At 42.9% G+C, this 19919-nt stretch overlaps 1 protein-coding gene across 3 annotated transcripts in view; it reads left to right on the top strand.

The window, feature by feature from the left end:
* Positions 1-19919, top strand: part of LRRC27 (leucine rich repeat containing 27) — a 750327-nt gene that overhangs the window by 186942 nt on the left and 543466 nt on the right. For all 3 annotated transcript variants that reach the window (XM_069611415.1, XM_069611417.1, XM_069611416.1), the window contains exon 2: positions 18377-18644. In XM_069611415.1, coding sequence (XP_069467516.1) covers positions 18417-18644 — 228 coding nt within the window. In that variant the 5' untranslated portion in view covers positions 18377-18416. The remainder of the gene's footprint in view (positions 1-18376; positions 18645-19919) is intronic.

Below are 19919 nucleotides of genomic sequence, written 5' to 3'. Positions count from 1 at the left end.
CCCAAGCTATGTCCGGTGCGTTATTTGAAGGCTTATGCGGAAATGACAAGTACCCTTAAATTGACGGGGGTACCCCAGTTGTTCATCAGCAACACTAGCCAGATGGGTTAAATGTGCATGTTAGAAGCGGGCATTGACGTGGGAATTTATGGGGCCCACTCAATTAGAGGCGCTATGGCGTCAAAAGCGTATACCACAGGAGCGAGTTTAGAAGAGATCTTAAAAGCAGCGGACTGGTCAAAGGAATCTACGTTCAAACAATTTTACTTTAGACCAATACATCAAATGGCCTGAACTCTGTTTGTTTGATTATTTCACAGGAATGGAATCGAAGGCGGCAGGGTCCTGAGACAAACAGGAGGAAGACACACTTACGTTTCAGCGTCGACTGGTTGGGGCACACATCTTAACTTTTTGAGACGGACAAAGAAAGAGGAAGGACAAGAGGAAGGGGGTGAAGGTTATGCACTAGCAGAGAGAGGATTGGCCAGAGATGTCACACGTTTTCAAGTTATCATATCAAAAATGGACTACAAAAAGCCTATTTCTTGGGAGATGTGGTTTGTATTGTGTTCATTGTTTATAATGCTGCTCCATTTTGAAGTAAAGGAAGGCAGCCTAATCCTTCGCCTCTGTGTCTTTAATAGACACTTGACTTTCTATAATGATAGTATGGAAAATAAGTATTTTGCAGATAAGATCATGATTTCATTATGTACAGTTGGGGATAGGATTTCTCTTTGTGATTCTTGGTATTTGTCATAAGTAAAGTGGGGTGTTGTTTCTTAATGTATAGTATGTAGAATAAGGATGAGCTCTCTATAAATGACATTATTTGTTTATATTGAAAGATGTATTGTTTTCCATTAGAGATGTCATCATCACTCATTTCTTCTTTAGAAAAGTTTTCTTCCAACCACTCGTTTGTTTGCCATTTCTGTTAAAATAAAAAACTGTGATATTTGTTTGAGAAATGTTCATATAATAAATGGTAATAATAAAGAAATAAATAGTGTTCATATTATTTGTTAAGTGGTTGTTTTTGGAATGAGCACCTGGTGTATCTGAGCCTGTATGAAAAGTTGTACTGAAGTGATATGAGGTGTACAGTTATGGTTTGTGATTGGTGCATTCCATTATATTTCGTGCTAAATTAAAAAATGTTTACATTTTGAAATAATTAATTGTACAAAAGGTATATTTGGGTGTAGTAAATATAAGTAATGTTGTTTTATGTATATGTTTTTGTTAGATGAAGGGTACACCATTTTCTGTTGTCCCCTGTGCTTTTGGGTTTTGTTAATGCGACCTGATGTCCGTGGACATTCACGCTGTCCGTGAACTCTGGAGCAGCTACTTTGCGTGTGAGTGTGATTTTTAGGTGTAATCATTAACCTTTTAAATGCCAAGGACAAGCTATCTCGTCCTTGACATTACGTTCGAGTGGCAAGAATGAGATAGCTCGTCCTTTTTGGCATTCTTTTTTTTGCACAAAACTGTAATCCAACCCCCGAGCTATGTGAGGAGGAGGTTCCTCCTCACGGTGCAGGGGTTGGATTTCTGTCAGTTTCATGTCAGCAGGCATAATGTGTGCTGACGTGAAACAAAGTAAATTTCACTGTGGCAGCCATTTCGGCTGCTGCGGTGAAAACCGAAGGTAAGTTTGCTTCTTTTTCTCCCTCGATCTGAGGCATTATTGTGTCATTCAGATTGAGGGAGGTGTCGTTGGAAAGGGGAGACTTTCCCCTTTCCAACAACACCTTTTTTTTTAAGCATTGCTGGGCGTGGATCGGGCACGGATCGGGCGCAGAGCGCTCGATCCAGCCCAGCAATGCCACTAGACCATCAATCAGGGATCTGTTTGTGACGTGAGGGGGAGAGGGGGCTGCTTACAGTAAGTGGGCCGTCTGGGGAGATGTCTTGGTGGGCTGGGACACAATTGCAGGGGCAGGCCACAAATTACCCCCATGCCAGCAGAACATTGGTGTTTCCCTGGGAGCGGCTGTCTCCCATGTGGGTTGACGGTCCGCAAGCCCAGGCTGCACCTCTGGCTGTGCTGCATTACAAATGTCACCTCCGAGGAGGAATGGAGATCCTGCCGGGCCTCCCTGCAACCACTTCTGGGCTTGGGGACGTTCAACCCACATGGGAGTCAGCCGCCCAAAGCCAGGGATATGACCCCCTACCACCCTGGAGCTCTGGCTGGGCTGTGTTACAACTTCTCCCCTCTGGGAAAGGGCGGGCACCCTGCTGAGGCTACCTGGGATTGCCGCTGCACTTGGGGATGGTCAACCCACATGCGAGACAGCCGCCCAAGGCCAGGGACACAGGTGCTCCTGAAGGGCTCCCTTTCCTCCCCCAAGGGAAATTCTGTATCGCAGCCTAGCACACGCTCCAGGATGGTCGGGGGTGATGTCCCTGGCCTTGGACGGCTGTCTCCCATCTGGTTTTACCGTCCCCAAGCCCAGCAACGGTTTCAGAGAGCTCCGGCAGAGTCCCCGACCTTTCCCAGAGGGAGAAGCTGTAACGCAGGCCAGCCAGAGCTCCAGGAAAGTCAGGGGTAATATCCCTGCCCTTGGGAGGCTGTCACTTAGGTGGGTTGACCATCCCCAAGTGCAGGGGCAGTCCCAGACAGTCTCAGCAGGGTCCCCGTCCTTTCCCAGAGGGGAGAAGCTGTAACGCAACCCAGCCAGAGCTCCAGGGTGGTAGAGGGTGTCATATACCTGGCCTTGGGCAGCTGATTTCCATGTGGGTTGAACGTCCCTAAGCCCAGCGGTGGTTCCAGGGAGGCCCAGGTCATTCCCTGTCATTCCCTGTCCTGTCCCAGACGGAGAAGCTGTAACGCAACCCAGCCAGAGCTCCAGGGTGGTCATATACCTGGCCTTGGGCAGCTGACTCCCATGTGGGTTGAACGTCCCTAAGCCCAGAGGTGGTTCCAGGGAGGCCCAGGACATTCCCTGTCCTGTCCCAGACGGAGAAGCTGTAACGCAGGCCAGCCGAAGCTCAAGGAAAGTTGGGGGTAATGTCCTTGGCCTTGGACACCCGTCTCCCATGAGGGTCTATGTCGGGGCTTGTGGGTAATAAATTCTGGGGTGATTCATGCAATTCAGACATCTGTGGATTCCCACGGGTGGTGTCTTTTTCTGAAATGCATGGGGTTCCCTGTTTTCCTTGGTGGCTTCGACACCCTAGGCCCAAATCTGTAGGTTGTCTCCCCAAACCCTTTGGGAGTTACCAGTGTTTTAGTCTTTTCCCTTTGCGCCCAGGTAGGCACACCCACACATGTGAGGTTTCGTTTTTGTCGGGACACCTGTGGGAACGTGGGATGGTAGGACGTGTGGTGTTGACAGTGTGTTTCGGTGGGTGGGTGGAGGGAAATGTCTGAAAATTGTGGGTTTTTTCTGCCAAGTTTCAGACTTTGCCGGGGGTTGTGGGTAATAGATTCTGGCCCACTTCATGCAAGTCAGACCTGTGGATTCTCATGGGTGTCCTCTTTTCGGAAATGCATGGGGTTGCCTGTTTTCCTTGGTGGCTTTGATGCCCTAGACTCAAATCTGTAGGTTGTCCACATGAGCAAAATTCCTGAAAATCTGCTCTTCCGGAAGACTTGGGTTACCAGTGTTTTAGCCTTTTCCCTTTGCGCCCAGGCAGGTGCACCCACACATGTGAGGTACCGTTTTGGTCGGGACACCTGTGGGAATGTACGACATTTGTTGTGTTTGCGTGGTTTTCATAACGTTTCGATCCATTTGCTGCTGCACTTATTTGAGGGACACCACTCACACTATCACAATCTTTGAGAACCTTGAGTTTGACCGATCCACTCAGATACTGGTTACAATGGACATCCAATCGCTATATACCAGTATACCACAAGACCAAGCCATTGACTGTATGCAAGAACTCCTCCTGCAGCATGACACTCAGGATTGGGATCCGCATAACTTTATTCTGGAACTGATGACTATTGCACTCAACAGAAACTATTTTGAATTCAATGGTCAATTCTATTTGTAGATGAAAGGTACAGCTATGGGGGCTGCATTCGCACCCAGCCTAGCAATACTTTTCATGTTCAAATTTGAATCATTACACATTCTATTTCATACTAATCCGTTCCAATCCTATATAACAAAATGGAAAAGGTACATTGATGATAACATCTTTATCTGGACTGGATTTAAACCTGACCTGGTACTTTTTCTGAACTGGTTGAACAATGTGGACACAAATATCAAATTCACAATGGAATTTAGCACTAAACAAATTGCATTTTTAGATTTGGTCATCAAAGAGGAATCAGGCAAATTGATGTGCTCTCTATATCGAAAAACCCCTGCCCGTAATACTTTGTTACATTACTCTAGTAATCACCCTCGCCACCTTCGTGTCAACCTACCGTCTGGACAGTTTCTCTGTATACGGAGGAACTGCTCCAATTTGAATGATTTCTATGAACAATCTGAGAATTTGTGCACTCGCTTGATTGAGAGGCTATCCCATGAGACTGATCAACAAGGCCTTAAAAAGGGCATGCTTTACAGACAGGGGCATACTGCTCGCCCCGAAATCTGACCTTCATTCCCAATCAAGTGATGACATCACTAAAATGACTTGCGTCATAACCCATGGGCCACAAACTTTTGCGATCAAAAAAATGATTTCTAAATATTGGCCAATTGTTAAACTCAGTCTGCCCACCGCACCCTTACCACGGTGTGCGTTGAAAAGGGCCAAAAATATTCTTGACAAACTTGTTCACTCCAATTTCAAAAAGGACCCCCCGAGATTAGGCCTTTGGGACCTCAGAACTACCACTGGCCATTTCCCGTGTGGATCCTGTTCGGTTTGCCAATTCACCAAAAAACTTAAGGAATTCAAAATTGGGCCAAAAACCTGGACCCTTTCCTCTGACGAACTGCAAAACCAAACAAGTAGTGTACTGCATCCAATGTCCTTGTGGCCTTCGCTATGTCGGACAAACGTCTCAACCAGTTCAAATTAGGATTTCGGAGCATCGCTCAAGGATCCGGTGCCGGGCAGATTCTGCACCCCTTGTTAGTCACTACATTGAACTACAGCACTCTGCCAATTATATTTTCCGGTGGATTCTAGATGTAGTAAAAAACACTCCTAATGTGACTCGTTGTCTTCTTCAGAAGGGGGCACGTTGGATTTATCGCTTATCTACTCATATCAACGGTTTGAATGAGGATTTCCTTCCAATATCCTGAGAACCTCTTCCTGCTCCTCATCCTAACCTTTTCCTTTTTCCTGCTTTGGTTCTCTGAGTCCCTCTGCGATTTCCATTATCTATATTACCAATTATCTATCATCATTAGGCTGAGATTGCAGTTTCTATATTGTTCCGGCAACAAATCACTGTCAGCCCGCTGCCTTTTTAAATTGTGCTATCCGCATTCATGTGAACGTGCCCGTTGTTGCTTGCCTACCCTCGGCATCCTTTTTTTTCGTTTGTGATTCATCAAGAGCCAAGCTTGAGATGCTTTCCAGGGGCCGGACAGCCCATTTCCAATTAAACCCATTGAATCGGGAGGCACGTCAGCCTCCAACCAATCAGCCTCTCCTAGATGCTGGGCTGCCCATTAACCAATTAGATTCTTTGAATTAGGAGGCATGTAAGCCTCCAACCAATCCAGTTCTTCCTAGATGCAATTCAACAGGAAGAGACCTTTCAAATCAACACCCCTTCCTCAGTTCCGCTTGCTTGTTCGCTTTTTCCGCCACTTTCAAGCGGACGCTATCTGTGCGTCCTGCATTGTTGGACGAAGTAAAGTCATGAGTTAGCAGGCAGCCTGAAGTAAACTTAAGGTAAGGAGCATTTGTCTCTGTGTAATTGTGACTAGCCCCACACGTAATCCTGTCTCTCTGCATCCAATTGTTTCGATACGGTCGCAGGGAGTACTATTTATGCCTCCATTTGCATTCTTCTCTCTTTCTGTTCAGAGGCAGCACATTTTGCTTTCCCCTCTGCAGGCAAGAGGCTATCTGCCCTCCGCAGGAAACAACACAGCTAACCGCTAGCTGGATGCACCCTAGTTCCCTTTAAGGTAGGCACATGTCATTTTTTCAATGAGACACGTAGCATTTAAAAGGGGTTCTCTAAAACCATGTATATTCAGATGCCCTTTTTAATTTGTAATTTTTAGGTCCAATTAATTTGATGTTAACTGACAGACCTTAGAAGTCATCCCAGATACTCCGCGGAACGCAATATTAGGAATCCATTTATTCCAGCGTTCCCTACTAAGCACTTATGCGATAGGTAGTCACCCCTTTTTTTAACATATTACTTATGTAGCTTCATTCATGCACCCTTGTTTCTAAAAACTTCTTTTATTTAATTGCCAGAGAGCGTGTTTTCTCCGATGTGGCCCCTTGTCTGTTGATGCAGCCCTGCCGTGTGTTCACCCCGCTTCCACCCATCCAGACGCTCTGCGCTGGGATTCCTGGCTCACCTTTGCGCCTGGCTATCTCTACTCACCCACAGCAAATTGACTTGGTAATTTTTATGCCTTTTGGCGTTTTACTTTCTCTTTAAGCAATATGGGTAGTTGAATAGAAAGGGTTCATCTCTTTCATATTATTTACTTTGTTTGTCTGCTTCCCCACAGGGTCCAGTTGGCAACTTTAACTATGTCATGGAACTATGGGCCAGACAGGTGGCATTTTTGCTGAAACGTGGTCTAATGATGTCAATTTAAATTTACTGTTTGTCACTAATTTTTGACACGCACACATAGGCAGACCTGTCAACAAATCATAGGACATAGAACAAATTCTACTACTGTCAACTCTTTTGAGAACAACTTGAGCAGTGGACCAATACAAGCCATAAATAAGAATATTGGCTGGGATCTAGGCCACCATACAGTTGGCAGCTCGTTGTCCAGTTTATTTTAGAATTCTCTTTTGTTTTCTTTGTTCAAAAGTTTGAAGAAAAACCCATATTTAAGTTTTTGTGTTTGGTGTTTCTTTGACTATTAACCTTTCACCCATTGAACAAATGCATTTATATGTTTGTTATATTGCTTTATGTTTAGTTTAAGTATTATTTACACAACTGTTTATTTGTTAAATAAATATATTCTTTATGGTTTCTCAATCATCAGACTACTCTGCTTGCTTTCAGAGTCTGTTACAGCCTAAAAATAGTGAGTGATACCTTTTGTAGTACACCTTGACAAATAACTTCTTACTTGAACTAATTATTAATTAAACCCACAGCAGTGTGGACTCTCTTGTTCTAGTCTAGTTCTTAATCCCTTTCCTCACTGCTTATGGGATAATTCCCACTCTTTTTTCTTTGTGTTAGTAGCTGCCCTTTGTCACACAACCCTTTACATGTCCGAAATGTGACCTACGTTTAGTCGCTTTTTTAGGCACTATACACTTTTGTAACCTGCACAAGACACCTACCCATCAAAAGGTCTGCCTGTGCTCTTTCAAAAACGGTATGCTTGCCCTTCCGCACCACATTTGTTTTCCTTATTTACACATGCTAAGTACATCTGTTTAGGCCGTATGCATAAAACTCCTGTGTACCATGTTTCTGTTTTTGGCTTGTGGTATTGGTTGTTTTGTGAAACATTACAAAAAGTGTGTGATTTCCTAACTGGAAGAGTCGGGGGTATGTAGCAGAGCATTGTTTTTCTTAAAATTCACATAAGCCATTGCCTTACCGGGCCAACCATGTCCACCACATACCTTTTTCTGTCATTTTCCCGGATGTTTCCCCAAACTATGGAATTTTTCCCTACATAGTTGTTGCCTGACCTGCACAAATCACCTCTTCCTAAACTTGGAATTGTGTCTACTTTTCGGAAATGTATGCCTTTCTGTCCTCCTATTCAGCTTTCCTACCCTTTTCTTCCATTCCGTCCACTCATGTCCTATTGGAAAAAAAGGGCAAAATCACCTACCTCTCACAAAACGGTTGGTAACCATATCAAAATATGTTTTTGTGGCTTCCACTGAACCTGTTCCTGAAAGCCTGGAAAATGGGGAATTCGGCACAGTAAACCATTTGTTCCTGGCACTTACAAGGAAAAAAACACAGTCTACTTTGTACATCATTTTATTGCCATTTTTTTAAAAAAAACATTTTCTCCCTTTTTGGTTATTTTCTCTCGCCCCTCTACAGCAAACTAGGATTTCTTGGTGGCGTTACGACCGCCTATATTTGGGAAAAAAGGGGCCAAATTTAGCCAAGATATCTCATGTAACCAAAACGTTACAAGGGGCTTAATGGCGACATACCGAAATCACCAAAAAAGCTCTTGGCACTGGGTGGGGGGGTCGGTGGGCAGGGGGGGGTGGTCCCATGGCAGTTAAGGGGTTAAAAATAGGTATATAGAACTTGTAGCAAATTAAGGGGGAGGTCTGGTAAAAACCTATGAAATTCAACAACATTGTTAAAGGGACGTTATGGTTAAGATATAGCACCTTTTTAAATTTTAGAAATTCTCATTGTCACTAAAAGCAAGAAATAAGCCTAATCATGTCAGTAAACAAAAGCAAGTGGCCCAGATATGTGATGTCATCGTTCATGTCCCAGGTGTTCGTCTTAGCAGTGCACAGTGGTGGCGTGAGTTATGGTTGCTTAGCTAAGCATAACTGGCGAATTTGAGGTGTTTTTCGGTTTTACTTGTAACCATAATGTCCCTTTTAACAACGTTTTTTTCACTGAACAGAAATTCGCCAGTTATGGTAAGCGAAGCAACCATAACCCGCTCCACAACCGTGCACTGCTAAGACTAACACCCAAGACACTAAACACTTGTCTGGGGTTGCTGTTGGTACTCTTGTTCAGAGAAGAATTGCCTGGCATTTCGGTTCTGGACTGCCCCAGGGCAGGACAAAGACTGATATGTTATGGATATTTCTCCTCTATGAAAGAGCTAGTGAGCTAAAGAATCCGGGTAAGACTCTCGAAACTGGGCCCTATTGGGCAGCAGAGGGAGTCCAGCCCCCCCATTGTTTTTGCATAATTAAAGTAACTTTGGGTCTCACCCTAAGTTACTAGGGTAATACAGACGTGGACCTCTTGCTCTTTGCTCTTAGAGAGGCACAGCTCCACCCTACTGATGAGGCCCAACGAAGCCGAAACACGTGCATGGGGTTGCTGTCGGTACTCTTGTTCAGAGGAGAATTGCCTGGCATTTCAGTGCTGGACTGCCCCAGGGCAGGACAAAGACTGATGTTATGGATATTTCTCCACTGTGAAAGATAGTGAGCTAAAGAATCTGGGTAAGACTCTGGAACCTGTGACTTATTGGCTGGCAGAGGGACTCCCAGGACCACCCTTGTTTTTGCAAGACTAACACCCACGACATCAAAAATGACATCACAAATGTAATTGATGACATCACGGATTACATCACATATCTGCGCCACTTGTTTTTGTTCACTGACATATGTATGCCAGTTGTTTGGGCTCACTGACAGTGAGAATTTTTAAATTCAAAAGGTGCTATATATCTAGATGTTAACCTTGTCCTATGTTAATGTACTTTCCTTTTGAATTTAAGGTACTTTCCTTAGGGTTTGGCCTCAGCTCGTGGTGCACATAAATGAGGAAATAAGCCCTCCTCAAACACACAATCGATTTTTATACATGATGATGAACTCTAATTTTATTGTCATTTTCTGGTGATGTTGATTTGTTCCTCCTTAGTGGAGTTTCCCTCTGTGCCTCCGATTTCTATGCATTATGGCTCTTCATATGTATTATTTGTGCTAACATAAGTATGTAGTAAGTCTTGAATTGTTAGCTATTTATTCCATGATATGATATATTTTATTTGTATTGCGCTCTTACACAAGTCCATAATTAACATTAGTCAAAATTCTGATGGGGTTGCAGTTATTATTTTACTGGTTAATAACATTTTTTTTTAAAAACGCTGTACTTCTATAGTGCATGCTGCAGTCATGGCCTATGTGTATATTATTAGGTTGCTGTATTAACAGAAACCCTCCAATACAATGTTTTGTTTAAATGAGCACATTGTTTAATACATTAAGTAGTTCATGATAGATCCCCGAATCACCCCTAACATCTCGCTACCAACATTATAAACCAACCCCCTTGTAGGGACTGTTTATTAAAATGAATTTAATATGTGATGGCATCAGTGATGTCCTCAATGGCATTTGTGATGTCAACTCTTGTGTCCTGGGTGTTAGTCTTAGCAGTGAACGCTGGTGGCGCGAGTTATGGTTGCTTAGCTTACCATAACTGGCGAATTTCTGGGGGTTTATCGGTTTTACTTGTAAACTAAACACCCCTATAAAAACATTTTTTTCATTTAATATCATTGGTTTTTATTAGTGCAGCTTAACCACAACGTCCCTTTTAACAAAGTTCTTTCAGTGAATTTCCTAGGTTTTTACCAGTGCACCCTTAATTTTCCACAATTTACTAATATCATACTTACCCCAATATAGCAACATTTGGGTCCAATTCACTAAGTTTCACCTTAAACCTCTGCCATTTCGCACCTTCTAGCATCATTAACACTTCTACACACTTTTTGCAACTTTTCCCACTGTTTTTGTGTTTGTCGGCATTCGTGAACATCTGGCGTCATCTCATACTTTCCAGACAGTGTCGCATGATCCAGCATGTCACAATGGCGTGTTCGCAAATGGGTCAGCACTTTGTGAACGGGTTCGTGCTTCACGGACAGTTCAGAAATGCATTTTTCAGCTCATTTAGGAACTTTGTAGCTAACAATTTACCCTTGCACAGCTCCTACACCTACTCATTATCCATTAACAATCGAGAACACCGCACATACTTGGAAGAATATTAGCAAAACTGCTATTTAGCTTAAAAATGTCATAGGCTATTGCCACCCCTCCTCCCCAAGATCCACTACCAGCTGGAGGACCTACACAACTAAATAAGCACACTACTTCAGAAAACCATAAAGAGGACCAATAAGATGAGGTAGAGGAAGTGCCTGCCTCTAGCACCCAGAGAGAATAATGGGTGTGGCAGTTCTTTACCACTATTGGTAATGTACCAAAGGCTAAAGCTAACAGAGTGAAATGCACTGAGTGCAACATTGTACACAGTCGCGGACTACCTGAACAGTACTCCTACGGGACTACTCCATGCGCCGCCACACCAAATCCAAAGAAAGCCCCCTACCATAGAGTAACACACGCACAACTTCTTCCCCTGTCCACCTGCCCCTCCATATTTCTCTCCCCATCTTACTTTCTGACTGCTCTGGCAAAAAAGAAAAAGAAAACACCCAAAAAGGTTCCTTTAGGAACCACCTTTCACAGTTAAAAAAAATACAACTAAAAAAATAATCTTATAGACTCCATCTTCTCTGCTCTACTTTACTTTACATTTCTCAGTAAAGCAGTTGGACTCAATAAGATTCTGCAACATTTCCATTAACATTTTGTATTATGCTAATGGAAATTATGCACAATTATATGCTAGAGAAAAATATAAAAGGACTAACCATTTTCTTTCCCAAATGCCTTTCTATAGCATATAATAAGGACCATAAACAATGGACCTTTATAACTATGCACGGTCTCTACAGTCCTCTTTCCAGGACATGGATCATTAAAAGACCTGGATGGCACCTGCACACCATCGCACAGGGCAGCCCTTCTACCCTTTTTAATTTTATATTTGTACTGCTTTCAAACAGTCACACATCCATCCACCAATCGCTTCCAAAGACTGCACATATAACCCTAAGAACATATTAGGCTTCCACACACCAACTACCACGTAACAATCTTTTGCATTTCTCTTACTTCTACAAATACAAAAAGAAAGCATGCAGTGCTCCTATAAATGCACATGTGCATTGTGCAGTGAGAGAAGTGCATAAATAAATGGGCAGTACGGATGGGCAAGTGCTCATGAGAACCCAGGAGGAAAGTGCCAAGGGATGCCAAGGTGGGACGCCACTGGCTAACTACTATAGCAGATGAGTCCCAATGGTGGGATGCACCTTAACCGTAATGTCCCTTTTAACAACGTTTTTTCTGTCAATTTAATAGGTTCTAATAAGTGAACATTTTTCATGATCATACATCAATGTGTATACGTTATTAATAATTCCTCTTTCCATATATATCAAGTAACTATAAACCTTTAAGAAACACATACTTATGTCTGTCATTATCAGCAGCGCATGCTTGGGATGCAAATCATTGTTGTATTGCCTACGACATAAGGTTCGACCATGACCCCAGCCCCACCTAACCACCCCTATCATTCACTACACCTACGTTGCATCATAGCTCACTGTCCACTATACCCTAATAATGTGACCAGTGGCCAGTGCTCATAGCTTACAGCCACGGCCAGTCCCCAAATCCATGGGGCATGGGCTTCGGCCACGTTTGTGTTTGCCAATGGCCAGGCCCACTACCCAGAAACCACATTTATACCAGCAGTTTTTGTACTTACAGTCTTACACTTTGGAAAAATAAAACCCAAGACATATTTCCAAAAAAACATGCTTTCAGGTCCTTGCTGATGCTCGTCGCGCAAGTTTGTTGTAATCTAGTCCACCACTTCAGGCTGTAACCCCAAGCAGAATATTTTTTCCCCATTCAAGCCTACCGCTTCGGCCATGCTGCATGCCCCAATAAGTAAATTACAGTACACATTTCTACTTGCTGACAGCGAGAGCCATTGCCCAGACACCAATGTTATATCAGTGTTGTGTACTTGCATTTTCACACTTTCCAAAAAATATAACACAGGACATATTTGCAAAACTATGCTGTGAAGTTCTTGCTGAACCTCCTCGTACATATTTGCTGCAATCCCATCCACTTGTATCTACAATCAGAATTTATTTTACCATTCAAACCTATCACGATTTTGAAAAGCTTTACCAGCAGGTCCCTGGTGGCCATCCCTACTTTAACCCCATCGCTGGTCCATCGTGGTCATGGCCAGAAGCTGGACAATCTGGCCACTTCCCATGGTCACAGGCTATAACCTTAGACACCAAAGGTATACCACTATTTTAGTACCTATATTACAAAATTTTAAAAAAATAAAACATGTACACATTTGCAAAACCATGCTTTCAGGTCCTTCCCAATGCTCCTTGAATGGGTTTGCTGCAAATTCGCACATGTTTTATTTTTTTAAAAGTGTCAAAATGTGCATTTATAAAATAGTCATATAACTTAACCCCCACTTGACAAAATACAGCCACACTTTGCACACACATTCAAGGTTGGGTCTAACCTCTTTTTGCAAAGTTATGTGCAGATTCATCAAATGGCACCACATTTATAAGCCTCTAAAATATGTTGGGACCCCCCACCCCTCAATTTTGTTCCCTCTTGGCAAAACAGCACCAACTTTGCAGAACCATTCAGAGTCGGGTCTAGAATGAAATTCTAAAGTTCCATGCAGTTTCTTTGAGTGGGGCCAAAGTTATAGGCCATCCAAAAACTTCTTTTCACCAACCCTGTAATTCAGAAATAGGGTTTAGGTATATCTGACTGAAAAAAAAATCAGTCGTAAAAAATAGATTGGAAAAAAAAATCAGACCGCATACAACATCATATTGTATGATGTTGCATGCCGTCAGTTTTGCAGAATTACAATTTTGTTTTTCATTATTCCACCCCCCACCTCACTTACCTGTTACCTCGCTGCATGGTCCAGTTCTGCCCTGCAGCATCAAATCCGTCCGTCCCACCGCGGGTCGGATCCGACGCGGCAGAGTCCTTTATTTTATTATTTTTTATTTTTTTTTGGTCCCCCGCCTCCAATATTGAGGAAGCGGGGGATACCCCTGCAACTCTAAAGGTTAATACATGCCGAAAAAAGACAGCGGGGGACACCTCTGCAACCTCCGCTCCCTATGTTCGGCATGTATTAGCCTATTTGATCGCTTTTATTCAATCAAACGTTACTGACCAAATTTTGGTCAAATGTAACATTCTGTCACATAAACCGAACAAAACACATCTCAGACGTCTGCACACATCACAGGATGCCTCGGGCATCCAGACTGTTTGCGGACTTCGGAGATGAAAAACAGACCCGTTTTGGGGCTTTGTATGGCCATATCCCATCCCATCCTCCTTATCCCTCACTTCCCCAGATATTATTTCATTAGTTTGACAATTGCAATGTTATGTTTTTTAACATGTTTTTACAGCGATCTTCGCGGAATCCAAAATGCAACATTTCCAAAAACGATGGCGCACCCTCTTCATCCATTCAGCGGCGCGTCCCATGTCAGTGGACCTCACGCTTCAGTCAGGGCCAATCTGAGGCCCATACGCTGACCGAACAGGGAAGCGAGTCTGCAGACCGAACCCAGATATCACTAATTTCTTTTACCTACTTTTGTCCGTTTTAAAAAGAAATACTGGATAGATTTATACAGAATTTACAAAAGTACGCTTTTAAGACCAAGCCGCCGCTCCTGCCACAAATTTGCCCAGCCCCCCCACCGGAACGAAAATTCACCAAATTTCGCAGAATCAATGTGACGGACCGTATACTTTGTTTGCAAAATTTCTTGAGGATTCGTCTGGGGGGGCAAAGTTATAAGCCGCCCAAAAAGTGCTCTTCCTGTGGGTTGAGCAACTTAATCATCACTACATGGCCACTGTCGGAGGCCATGTAATAAGAGACATTTTGTGGATGTGTGTGTCTGTTGGAAATGTCCAGTATGCTTCCTAACATGCTACAAACCCGAAATTTGGCATGTGGTTAGGTTCCATAGTGTAGACAATTTAAAAGTATATACAATATACATTTTTCTAACTGTGTTATTAAAAAATGTTTTTCTTTGTTTAAGCAGCCTACAATGCTTGAATATGTGTGTGGGTCTGTTCGAAATGTTCAGCATACTTCCCAACATGCTGCAAACCTGGAGTTTGGCATGTGGGTAGGTTCTGTGGTGCAGACGATGTAAAAAGTATAAAATATGAATATACCTTGGTCTAATTTTCCTTTTGTAGGAATTACCGTGCGAAACATGGATACAACTGCTAGTATGTCAAGAATTACATTTAAAAACATACATTTTTTTTAAGCTTGACGTTTTAAACTTTTCATTTGCCACATGTTGCTTCCATGGTAATAATTTTTATCTTTTACATCTTACTGTTCTCTGTAATACCCTTGACAAGTACTAACTTCTGCTTCCCTCACATGGTTCTGTTTTCGAGGGTATCTTTTACTCAAGTGGATATGCCCATGATGCATTAGAATGTGTTATTTAGCCATGTAGGCTTTCCTTATTTCCGTGGATTCATTTTATGTCACTGGTTGCTTGCATAGATTACATGTTGCAAGAATTTCCTGAATTTGAGCATTTTAAGTTGCGATAGAGCACAGATTTGCAACCTGCAGGGCCACAGTTGTTTTGCGCTACCAATCCCATGGTCCTTCCCCTTTCACTATGTTGGCTAGCGCTTGTGAGATTTCACACATCCAAAACATCTGGAGAGCAAAAGGTTGCAGATCCCTGCATTAGCGAAAGCAACCCCAATAAACCATACTGCAAACAGAAAAGCCATAGGGTCTTTTTTCTGGTGCATTTCATTGTGGGTGCTCTTCAACGATCTCCCGGGAAAAGCGGTCCTTTCAAGGTCAAATACAGTACTAGTGGCTGTTGGGGTCAGGGGCGGTGCCATGCATGGGCTTGGGAGGGCTAACTCCCCCCCGACCCCCGCTCTGACACATCAGGCATCACTCTGCTATTACACACAGTCCGGGCTCAGCCGTCAAGAACTTGCCACATTTCTTACCTCAGAGAGCGGTGTATTTACTAAAGCAAATACATCGTTCTCCAGGTGAGAAAACAGTCATTGAAGTGAAAATACAGGCAGAGGACAAAAGCCTGCCCAGCAGTGGTCGAAGCGTACGAAAAGAAGTAGTGGAACTAGGTTCCCTGCTGACCTGCCCCTGCTCCCCACAAACCCCATCACCACGCCCCTTCCCATGTGCAATCCAAACCTCCAAGTAAACACACCTGCTAATTAAGGGAATGTTCAGTGCAGTGCAAGTTTCAACTTCTTCCTACACTTTTATTTTAAAACAAAACCATTCCCGGAATGATTTCTTTTTAAAATAAAAGCAGAGGGGCACTGCTCCCACCCACTTTGACCGCTGCTGCCCAGGGGATAACAGTAAACGCCCCCGTCCCCAATGTTGCAGCTAAAGGCTTAACTGCTGTATTAGCTTTTACATGGCCCATGCTTTCAATAATTGTCATTAACAAACAAAAAAGTGTATTTGTGTGCATGCAGGGATTGTATGTATGTATGTATGTATGTATGTATGCATGCATTTATGAATGTATGCATGCATGCATGCATGCAAGGGAGTGTCTAAGTGGTTTATTGTTTGTATGCTAGGAGGTGTCTGCAAGTGCACACCTATGACTGAATGCAGTGTGAATGGTGTACATGGGTGTGACTGTTCATGTTAAAGAGCACACAGTCTAAATGTTCTGGGTGTTTGTGTGAAGGACAGATCAGCCGTGTCTGAATGTGTCAATATCTCTGTGTATCTGTGTGTATGCAAGCAGGGGCTTGGGGAGGGACATTGGCACCATAACATTTTTTGACATGGCATGGCATATTTTACTGCCATTTTTGGGCAAAGGAAAGCCAATTTGAGTGTTTTTATGTGATGGTGGGTTTGGAGTGGGGGTGGGGGAGGGAATAGTACAGTGGGGCTGGCCTGGCTGGGTCTTAATGTGGCATGGAATGTTGTACTCGCATTAAGGTCAAAGGCAACATGATTAGTGTTCTTACATGGGGAAGGCACGTTTCCTTATTTTGACTTTGCTTTTTATTTTACTGGCGTTAAGGTCAAAGGCAACATAAATATTCTTACATGGGGGTATATAACATGATGAGTGCAACATAAGTGTTCTAATATGGGGGGATTTATATAATGATATGCTATTTATATAGCGCATTTGCCAAAACATTGTACATATAACATATTTACATAAAATATATCACCCAGCTGAAGTTTGCTCTCATTCAATTAGCTATTTATTTATTGCATTTATTGATGGCGCCCAAACCCATAAGTATCACGGCGCTGGTACAACTTGGTGAGCAGTACAGTACAGAATAAGAGAGAGGTAACAAGGTGCAAAAGCAATATAATAGGTCACGCTCTGTAGAGGAGGGTAAAGATCAGGGAGGTTACTTTGAAGTATGAAATGCAGAGTTGGCCTTTCCAGGATTTGAACCTGAAAATCACACTCTGATTACGACAGCATGCGCTCAGCCTGCTTAGCTACTAGCCGGCAAGAGCATGTTTTCTTACTGTGGCATTGCAGTTTATTGCTGGTATTAAGGCCAAAGGCAACATAAGTATTCTTACATTGGGGTGGGGGCATTCGTGCACCCTGCAAGGTCATGGTTTTTACTCTGGAATATTCGCACATGAGGACTCCGGTTGGTCGATTCTGTAGGAGGTATTTTTGTCAAATATTTTATTTTGTGTTGAATTAGGGTTCGCCCTCTTGTTGAGGTACTTAGAATTACTTTAAAACTGCTTCATAAATGAAATAAGATTTTTATTAAGTTTCTCTATCCACAGGACATACAAAAGGGATACATCTATATGTATTTCTACTAGATGTTCATATTCGTTTTTCTTAATGTATAGAATCCAATTCTTTCAAGGTTTCTTAAAATTTCAAATCTCCCAGGTTTTTTTTCTGTTCTGGTCTTTTTAATTGTAATTCCAGAATCCAGTTAGAAGTATTTTGGGGAGTTTTTCATCTTATTTAGGGGGACTCATGAGACCAGGTAACCAGGCAAGTTTCAAGCAAGTGGTCTACTTGTCTCGGTTATTGCTGAAAAAAGAGCCACAAAAACGCGTACCGGTGTCAGTGGCATTATCGAGGTAGAAGCCACATTCATCAGAGCTGGGCAGACACTCAGAGATTGACGTGTCGGCAAGTTGGAAAACAGGAAATCCCACCTAATTATAGGGGTCCCCTCGTGTATCCGTGTGGTTGGGAAGGTCAAATTGTAAATTCCCAAAGAAGGGGCATGAAAGAATTGTCATGCTCCGGAGTCTTCCATACTTTAGTCAGAGTCCCAGGGAGCCGGGTGGCTCCCTGAGATTTGAACTTTTAAGAAAGCTTTCCAGAAATGGATATTCTCGTGGTCATTTCTTTTTTTTAATGTCTCTGGTGTTAAATATAATTCCTACAGTTCTTTAGTTCTTTAGTGTTCTCACATGGAAAAAGACAGAACATGGGGGAATTTTACCTCTGATGTTACCTAACTATTCAATTGCATATCTGTGGACATGGAAGTAATTTGCTTCCAATTTTTAAACATGTTCATTTTTAATTTACAGACTTAAACTAATGTGTTGATGACTATAGTCCGAGAGGCCAATGGACAAGAGCTTCTCTAAAGAAATGAATGGGGCAGGGGATTTTGAAATGAAGAATGAAGCTTTTAAAAGCAATTGCAAGCACCAATCTCCAGATACCCTTTCACCAGTGGATATTAGCAGAGCCATTTCAGAAATAATATCGACTTCCTCAAGCACTCTGGACTTAAGTAGAATAAAACTACGTGATCTTAAAGAGGAAGACCTGTTTCAAGTTCCCAACATCAAAGTAAGTTTCATGAAATAATGTTGCATGTTTGTGCTCTGCTCTACCTCCATTACTAGTCAACAGGCCGCATCTCTGCTCTGCTGCATATGGTATTTTACATAATAGGGTGATGGTGTCTCGGGAGGATAACTCGGGGGCAATGTGCTCGCCTTGGAAGTAAGACGACACAGAGCAACACAGGTTCGATCCCCAGGTCTGTGCTTAGAAACCTCTGAGTATTAAGCGAGTTATACATAACCTATCATATCATGGTAAAATGCAGTTTCCAATGCATGTGCAGCAGGGTCGTGAGGATATCACTAGTACTATTGCATGTTTTTCCATGCATTATGAGGCAAGTCATTGTGAATTTCCTAATTCTTAATCAAGGACTACAAGTTCCAGAAGACAAAGAAAACATAGGCCTGGACTAGCATCATCCGAATTGATTGGTGGCAGTTAGCAATCATGCTTTTTTGTTTGTTCTTGTGATACATTGCTGCGATCTCTCTGGTGTTTCGAAATTTCTTTGAAGTCGAAGCTGTTATTATCCTCGATTTTAGTTTGTGTGCATTGGTGTGCAAAAGCTACTGTAAATACCTTATTCAAAGATGTTTTTTTTTTGTTGTGACAGTGTTCTTTATTGCTGCCTTCATGAGTGTGTGTCTGGGTGGTAACTTGAGTTAGTACCGATGTTTTTTTTTCCCTTCGTGAGAATGATGGTTCTAGAGGGAGTTCATTGATTCTGATGCAGTCTCTGGTACACACTATTTCCAAGGATTGAATTGGGTGCTCTGCAATATAAACACTTTTAAAATGTTCAATCCACAGACGGGTGGGAAATGATGACCAATTTCCAGCTCACTATTATTTTGTGTAGCTCCTCATCAGAAGAACAAAAGACTGAGTCAAAGGCTACCTCTCCCTGATGGCCCTAGAGCAGTTGTTAAGATTCCAAGACCTAGGGCCACATTACAAGTATTGCGGAATGGGTTAACGGGCGCCGCAAATGGTGGCAGCAGCGTTAAACCCATTCCGCAATATTACGAGGTCCCCTTGCGGGACCCGATGATGTGGACGTCTGGTTTTACTAGACGTCCAGAGCGGGTCCCGCGAGGGGACCAGGGAGCTAACAACGGGCCGGTCTTAATCGGGGCTCAAATGGGAATGGGAATGGGAATGGGAATGGGGAAGGTCAGGGCCCGGGTTCCCTGAAAAAGGAATTACCGGTCCCTCCAAACTCGGAATGGCCCGGTAATTCCCCATTCAGGGAACCCGGACCCTGACCTGATTTTG

The sequence above is a fragment of the Ambystoma mexicanum genome, chromosome 8 (genome assembly GCF_040938575.1).
Source record: "Ambystoma mexicanum isolate Mex_15411 chromosome 8, UKY_AmexF1_1, whole genome shotgun sequence".
NCBI classification, from domain to species: Eukaryota; Metazoa; Chordata; class Amphibia; order Caudata; family Ambystomatidae; genus Ambystoma; species Ambystoma mexicanum.
The sequence above is the reverse complement of the archived record's forward strand: the minus strand, read 5'-3'. Positions and strand labels throughout refer to the sequence as shown.